Raw genomic sequence first — 8,419 nt, 5'->3', positions numbered from 1 at the left:
TATGGCCCCCAACAAATCCATATGTATTGAGATGAATACATTGTAAAATCTCAGTTAATGTCAGTTGGTCTAAATCAATTATAAATATATTTGGACACAACATGTATACTTGGTGTTATGTTCCTGTTCATATTTTTTGAACTTAAAAGTTGACAGACAACCTTTATTACCAATAATATGTAATGTACTTTACAATGTTCCTGACATATATTTCAGCTTCCTGGATTTTTTTTTCATCTGGCCTTCAGATATGAAAGGCAGAGTGATTTAACACCTGTTTAGATTTGTCATCCATGTGACGAAATGAAAAGTATGCCGTTTGCAATAAACTTTGCATAAAATAGTTAATTTGCATTTAATTTTAATGGTTCAAAGAATGTCAGGCAAAATGGTCGGCCCTCACGCATGTTCACTTCATCAAATCTGGCCCTCTTTGAAAAAAGTTTGGACACCCCTGACATACGCACTGTCCATGTGAATACCCAATTATGTTTTAGCCCAGAATCTCAGTCCCAGTCACATCTGAACTAAACACACAGCGGGTTGGTGTACACGGGACCGCAGCTAACCTGGCCGGTGACATGATTTGGGGTTGGATGGTCAGTCTGGCCACAGTTAAACTAAGTTCAGCTAGCACCTGCCTCCCGAAGCGGGCTCCTAGACTAGCCCCTCGCTGCAACAACACGCAGCCCGTGGGGAGGGGGCCGCTTACACCCCTGCAGCCCGACTGCCAGGGGGAGCTACCCGGGCAGGGGGTGGCGGCGATGTGCGTGCAGCGGGGGGGCATCCTGGGGACACCACGCTCAGGGCGGCTGCCTCGCGGCGGGAGCCGGGCGCACAGATGCCGAGAATCCCTCCGGGGGGCGGGGAGGTGGAGCCGCGGCGGGGGAATCCCGGCTGGGGCCGCAGGACGACGCGGAGCCTCTGTCACGGGGGCGGGGCCCTTCCTTGTTCCGGGCAGCCGCCGCCGCCGCCGCAGCAGACGCGGGAGTGCCTGGGCCTGGCCGGCTGCGGGGCCCGGCGAGCAGCGACCGGCCGGCGGCCCAGCGCGGGACCGGGGGGCTGCCTCCCGCCCCCGCCGCGCCCATGCCACGTGGGAGGCGGAGGAGCCGCCGCCGGCGCCGGCTGGGAGCCCCGGGGCCGCCCCTGGCGCAGGGGGCGCCGCTGGCCGGGCACCGAGAGGCGGGGGGCCCCCGGGAGCGGGCGGGGCCCGGGCTGCCCCGCTGGGCCCCGCGGGAGGGGGCGCTCGGCTGCGGCCAGGGGGAGCTGGGCCTAGCGGGGCTGGTGCCGGCCCTGCCCGGCAGCGCGGCGGGGCCTGCCGGCCTCTCCCACCCGTGGGCCGCCCCCACCCCGCTCCTGGCCCCGCCGGCCCCCCGGGCGCTGGGCAGCGGCCTGCCCGCCGCGCTGGGCATCTTCCGCGAGCTGGCCGGGCTGGCGCGGGAGCCGGGGCCCGGGAGCAGCCGGGCGGGGGCGGCGCCGCGGCTGAGGACCGTGTACGTGAACCCCCGCTGGCTGGAGCGGCAGGCGGCCTTGGCGGCGGCCCCGGAAGCCCTGGCCGGGCCGCAGGGCCCGGAGGCCGCGAGCGGCTCGCCGGGGCCACCGCCCGCCAGCCAGGGGGACCCCTGCCCGGAGGCAGCCAGTCCCTACGTGGGGCTGCGGAGACCCCTGGGCTACCAGCTGGCCAAGGCCACCAAGGAGCGGATCTGGAGGGGGGAGTTCATTGACCTGTTCTCCTTGCTCCACACAGAGCTGGCCCCGGAGCACGAGCCTGGCCAGGGGCTGGGGGACACGCTGGACCAGTGGGTCTCCGCCTTCCTGGTGTACGCCAGCGTGCTGTGCGAGAAGCACCCCAACAGGTGCGGGGCCATGTTCAAATACCTGGATGTCATCCGCAAATTCCACGCCACCTATGGCGGCACTTCTTGGCTGCACTATGACGAGGACTTCAGGCGGCTGGCGGCCAAGGACCCCACCATGGCTTGGGGGGATGTGGACTTGAAGCTCTGGATGAAGTGGATGGCCCCATTGAAGCCATCGTCAAACAGGCAACCGCAAGCTGCGGGTGACCAGCAGGCCCCACTGCGGTCTCAGACTTCTAGGACGGATGATAAAAGTCAGGTGTGCCGAACTTGCAACAGTGGCACATGTTCCCATGTTGCCTCTGCATTAAAGCAGAAATGTACAAAGTGCCAGGGGCATCAGTGTGCTGCCCATACATGCTGTGCATCCAAAGGGGAAGAGGAAGGAGGGGACACTGAAAAACCACGGAAAACAGAAGAGCAGCAATGCTCAGAATGTCCCTCGAGCTGAGACAGGGCCTCGCTCCTAATAGGCTATAGATTTTCAAACGGATGCAGATTATTTGGCTAAAAGTCAACTATGGATTCTTAGTTGACTGATGTGCCATGGTGTAGGGTCTAAACATAACTGCAGTAGGTTAGTCCAGAACACTTATTACAAAATGTGTTCCCTACTTTTATTAGTATTATTTTTTTGCAACATGCTCCTCCCTAGCAGAAATTAATTATTGATACTGTTACTATGTCAAGGCCCCACAACAGTCTGTTTTTTTCTCTTTTTGTAATGAATATGTTGCTTCCCACAAAATCAAAGGGTGGAATGGCTTTTCTAATTGTCTTAAACTAAAAATAAATGTTTCTATTGATAGTTACTCATATACAAAAATGTGCATGAGATCTTGCTGTTGTCGTTTTGGGTGGATTTGGCAACTGCAGCAGGGTGAAAGATAAAAGCTGGACAAGGATGCATGTCAATGCAAGTAAGAGAAATCAGAGTTTTAGTTGGCACAGTTTGCACCACTGCTAAGGAATATAGCCGTGGTCACCAACCAGTAGATTGCGATCTACCGGTAGATCTCGGAGGCTCTAAGAGTAGCTCTTGAGCCCTCTCTGAACCGCGCACCTTCGCAGTACATTTACATTAGATTTCCTCATTTGAGGAGCAGCTACTCACCGAGCAACAGCACAGGTGAGTAGCTGCGAGGAATGGTGGGAATTTTTTTTTAAAGTAACAGTATAAGGATTGGGGATAGCAAGTGATGGAGAGGAGGAGAATAGAGAGGGCGGAGCTTCAAGGAAAGGGCGGGGCGGTAGATCTTGGCTTAGTCTGTCACTTAAAAAGTGATCTTGGGTGTAAAACGGTTGGAGACCACTGGAATATAGGATTCAGGTCAAATTCAGGATTCAAATAGATTGAATTCACAAAGTGTTTTAGCCTTGTGCAAAAGTACAAAAAGAAGGCCTTGTCTACGTTAATCATTTGCCATTATTACAGTCATCAGTGTAACTGGACTAATGCAACCCCTAAGGTACACACGCCGACTGCCTGGTGGAGGTAATTCCATTTTGAGCAGGGATGAGCTCTTTCACTAGTACACACAGCAGCCCCTGTTTATGTTATGACTTGTACCTGTCCCATTATTACTAAAAACTGCAATGAAAGCAATTCCCCATTATATAGGTCAAAGACTGAATATTGAGTTTCCTATCAAATATATGTTAGTTGAAAGGCTTGTTAATACACTGACTATTCTTACTTTTTAAAATTGTTTTGAGGACCCTAGAAGGCAAACTAATTTTTTATGCAAATGTTTGGATTCCTTGCTATTCTATAAAATATTATCTAGTGCTTGGCACAGAACTGTTAAAGGGTTGGACTGTACTAGCATGATCTGGAAATAGATAACTTTTCTGAGAGGGTTGCTAGTATTTAATCAGTCACACTGAGTTCTGTGTTTTGTACCATATCAAAACTGGTTTGTCTGAGTCAACTGCAAAAACAGTGGAAATGAGTGCCATGCAATGTGTATCAAATAACGAATACTATAATAGCTTCCAGTACAGCTATTGTGGCATTACTACATTTTGTAATAGTACTTTATGCTTACGCAATTTGTTCTGACATCTCTTTAGACTTCTGTTTTCTGAAATGTAGCAGATCAGTTTTTACTTCACTGCAGATCTTACCATGTGAGTATTCTAAATACAATGTTAGACATTTTTCATCCTGTTAGAGATTGGATTTGCAGTTTGTAATCTTAATCAGACTCTTAATTCTGTTATAGATTATTCTAACTATTAGTACTAGGTATGGAACAGCGGTTGTATTAAGCACCAGAAGGCTTGATACTCTTCCTATTGAAGACAGTTGAAAAACTCCCTTTGATTTCAGCAAGAATAGGATTCGACTCAAATTTGTGAGATGTTCTTAAGAATTGGAAAAAGCTTTCAGAATTTACTAGTGTATACAAAGGTTTTAAATGTGTGTGGAGAGGTTATTTTAAATGGCTTCATTTAAACCGTTTGTGTATTAGACTAAAAGCTTGTGGAAAACAGTTTTTATTTTAGACGTTTAATAGTGGTTAAAGCATATAGCTGCCCCTGGCATGGATGCAGTTGTATTGCATAAAAGGGCTTTTTACCAGTGTAGCTTCTCATAAATGAATAATCACTTTTATACCACTATAACTACATCCACAGTATAGCATATACTGGTGTAACTATTTCAGTATTAAAAAAATTAGCACTCCTGAAACTGTAGTATACACCAGACAGACCCAAGTAAAGGTGTGAAATCCATGGCAGGACACTGAAGGAAAGGAAGCACAAAAGTGTGGGTGGAGTTGCTTTCCTTGTAGGTGACTTGCAAAGATAAACATTTATTTTCTGTGGTATTTATTGCTCTTTTATGATGTATAAAGATGGCCTCCAAGAAATACAAATTGTGTTGTCTGTTCATGCTAAAGACTATAGAAGTAAATGCAATAGTAACATGACATTGCGGTTAAATCTTTTCCATTCTTGAATGAGAGGAGGGGAATGCAGTCTTCACACAGGGAGTTTTTCTGACAGCTGTTTGTTTGAATATTTCTTCATTGTTTTATTTCTTAAAAACAAAACAAAATTTTCAGTTTCAAGTGTTGCGACTAAACTTTCCTTTTGCAAATAAAGGTTGTGAAGAATACATCTTAAATTTCAGTCTCTTGTAATGCTGTTATTCTACATAGTTCTCTTGTCCTATAGTGTTGATCAAGATATTTCTAATGTAAAAATGAGTAGAACTTAAAAAAACTAAAACACTTGAGGCATTCTTTACTTCATAAAGAAGCAATCAAGAAACAGTTTTTAAGGGCTACAGTGAGAAATGATATTTTGGTTTTGATAGTTGACAGTACAATCAACAGACAAATTCTTGCAACTTTTATGTCTAAGTTATTTTTAGGGACTTTTCTAAAATTTTGTATACTACATTCAAGGAGAAAACTAGTTGGAAGGGCAGTCCAACTAAATTGGTGAGTTATGTACTATAACTGACTGACTAAATTTTATGTGTGCGCACATTTGTTAAATACAGAATTTTTTATAGGTACCAACAGCCTGACTCCGTTGTTGTCTAAGGGGAGCTCAGGTATTCTAATGCATCCATTTCTCTGCTTTTGCTGCATTGTATGCTGTGCTAAAGAAGACATTGGAGATTGATTTTACCCAACCAACAGTTGTAGCAATGGACTACAATCAAAACAGTTTGTTGGACAGTAGCAATACTTGCAGTGCAGCATTTGGCACAGACTATCCAAAAGGGGCAGAGATTTAGGAGAGTAAATGATTGAACCGCCATTGAAAGATGTCTGAAACAACTTCCGGAATGGGAATCCTACTCTAAATCCTACATTGAAAAAAGAAGTTAAAGTGATTATTGTAATTACCAGATTGTTCACTCGCATTCAAGCAAACTATTTTGTGCTGTTCTGGGTCCTTAAAAGATCACATTTGAATATTTCAAAATCTATGTAGCACACTCATTTAGAAGTTTTTAATATTTTGTCTTTATTAACTTTGCCATTTCATGAAAAAATCTTCCACAACATGTATTGAGTTAAAGTAATTTCCTTCATTCAATATATTGGAGGCTATTGACAATTCTTCTGTAAGATTCACACAATAGTTCCTCTTTTTCTGAGGGAAAAATGAAGCATTAGCTTCCATTGGCACCTTCAAAAAAGCTATAGGATGTTCAGACATACTTCTTCACCGCACATAGAGATGACATAAGTTATTCTTCCATGCATCCCAATAGCACCCAATACACTTCCCAGTAGCATATCGAGCATTGTAAATATCAGGTTGTGAATAGTTATTGTCTGGTGTCAATGAAAGTTAGATTAAATAGATCATGATTTTATTATTTTGTTGTTTCAGTGTTCTGTTTTTCTCTTCCCCTTCACATACTAGGACATATGATCAAGGTGATAGTATTAGGTTTCAGAAAATCGACCATTATCTGCTCTATTTTCCCATTCTTGTTCATCACAACAATATTATGCACTAACTTGAAATGTTTGTAAATTCATATTTAAAATGTTTGAGACCTCATCTAAATAAATTTGTATATAAAAATGCTGTGTTTAACTTTTTGCCTTAGACTCATTTTTGTTCTTTTCTAGTGCGGCCATGTCACTTTAATTTTCCACCTGCTTTCCATGTCTTTTTACTGAGTCTTGCACTATGCCTCTTGGATCACTTGTGGGTTTGGGTTTTTTTTCTTTCTTTGTAATGGTGCAGCATAATCTTTTTATGCATGGAAACATTTTTTACTAGGATCATCTAGAGAAAATACTTTGGATTTGTAGTTGTTTGTTTATTTTGAAGTTGGCTATGTGTGATATGTTTTACAAGGGTTTTGCTAGTGCCGTAACTGTTATGGGGCCAAATCCTCAGCTGGTGTAAATTCTCTTTCCATTTACTTAAGTAGAGCTATGATAGTTTACACTGTCTGTCAATCTGCCTCCTATTATACAGAAGTTGGTATGCCTTACAGTTGTGCTTTGATAATTCATGATGTACTTTTAAGTTTATTCTTTAAAGTCCCAAAAGTACAAGTACTCCATTTATCAGTGGCCTGCCTAGTATAGCAAAATGTGATTTGTAATTTTATAGCTCTGAGACTGAACAGGCTTGCTTTATTGACTGCATTGTCCAGATGATGAGGAAGGATGGCTTTGAACTTCATGGTTTTTTGTTCTCTACCTTCCTTTTCTTCCTGCTTGTGTTATGATTGCTGAGTGCAGGAATTTATGTTGTCTCCCACCCATAACTATTTCTGCAGTGCTGACCAGTAAAATGGTTAGCATTAATGCCATCATAAGTGGTACTCTATTTTTGTTGGAGAAGCATTGGGTAAGAAGCACTGGTGTTCCCTCCAGGGTCTGTGGAAAACACTTAGCTTTACCACCGCCTTTGAACTTAATTGCCCTCCAGTAGATTTTCCCTGAACTTTCTCAACTCAGCCCTAGACATCCTTCTGCTATCCTCAGCAGTGAGTTACTTATGGCTCACCTTGATGAGCATGATCTGGTATTCTCTGGCAGACAGGCAGATAATGACACTTATAACCATAGGAATGACTGGCTTTTTCCCCAATGAACACTGAAGTCATAGTGTCCTTATTTAGTAGTAATCCCTGTTGCGTGCATTGCACTTTTTCTTTGCCAAGTTTCACAAACATGAAGGAGTCTCTAGTTGGAAATACTTTAAAATGCTCAGAACCCTAAGGGCATGTCTAGACTACATCCCTCTTTTGAAAGAGGGATGTACATTAGATGGAAATTGCAAATGAAGCCGGGATTTGAATTTCCTGTGCTTCATTTGCATAATGGCGTCCATGTGTTCTTTCGAAAACTGGTATTTCAAAAGTAAAACTGCTGTCTAGATGTAGTTCTTTTGGGGAAAAAAACCTTTTTTGAAAGATCCTGAAAACCTCGTTTTTTGAGTACAGGATCTTTTGAGAGAGGGTTTTTTTCCCAAACGAACCGTGTCTAGATAGCAGTTTCACTTTCGAAATACCCATTTTCGAAAGAACATGTGGCCATCGTTATGCAAATGAGCATAGGAAATTCAAATCCCGGCTTCATTTACAATTTTGATCTGTGTAATTTACATCCCTCTTTTGAAAGAGGGATGTAGTCTAGACATAGCCTTAGTTTGCATTAGCTGCCTTGCTTGGAAGAATCTACACCATTAAAGAATAATGGGATTCTGAAGTAGTCAAGCAGGCCCCAGTCTATGTACTTCTTGAGCTAACTCCAGATACAGTGTTATTTCTGATTTCTAGCAAGACAGAAAACTTGTTTCTCAGATGTACTTTTCAGTGTTCTGGTTTGACATTGATGGTTATTTTCACTGTGCCCTTTGCAACACTGAAAATAGAAAAAGTGCCAGATGCAACAACTCTGACAATACCAAGCGTGTTGCCTCTTCTGTAGAATGAGATAGACAAGAATTAAGGTATCCAAAGGGATTTGCCAAATAGCTGGTGGTGTCAAATGGCTAAAAGAGTGAGGATATAGTACAGACAGTACCAATTGAATGGAGTTTCTTCACTATAAAAACACTTCGGATAA

At 43.9% G+C, this 8,419-nt stretch overlaps 1 protein-coding gene across 1 annotated transcript; it reads left to right on the top strand.

Moving 5' to 3' along the window:
* The first annotated feature begins 819 nt into the window (after positions 1-819).
* LOC112545310 (uncharacterized) lies at positions 820-6,428 on the top strand. The gene is made up of 2 exons (XM_075914892.1): positions 820-3,989; positions 5,386-6,428. Exon 1 carries the CDS (start codon positions 1,087-1,089, stop codon positions 2,308-2,310), a length of 1,224 nt encoding a protein of 407 aa, XP_075771007.1. The 5' UTR covers positions 820-1,086; the 3' UTR covers positions 2,311-3,989; positions 5,386-6,428.
* The last annotated feature ends 1,991 nt before the right edge of the window (positions 6,429-8,419 follow it).

This window comes from Pelodiscus sinensis, chromosome 1, assembly GCF_049634645.1.
Source record: "Pelodiscus sinensis isolate JC-2024 chromosome 1, ASM4963464v1, whole genome shotgun sequence".
NCBI lineage: Eukaryota > Metazoa > Chordata > Testudines > Trionychidae > Pelodiscus > Pelodiscus sinensis.
This window is presented reverse-complemented; position numbering and strand designations above follow the sequence as displayed.

Bases quoted from the DNA above. Each gene is read 5' to 3' on its own strand.
- LOC112545310 (XM_075914892.1), top strand. From the start codon at position 1,087: ATGCCACGTGGGAGGCGGAGGAGCCGCCGCCGGCGCCGGCTGGGAGCC.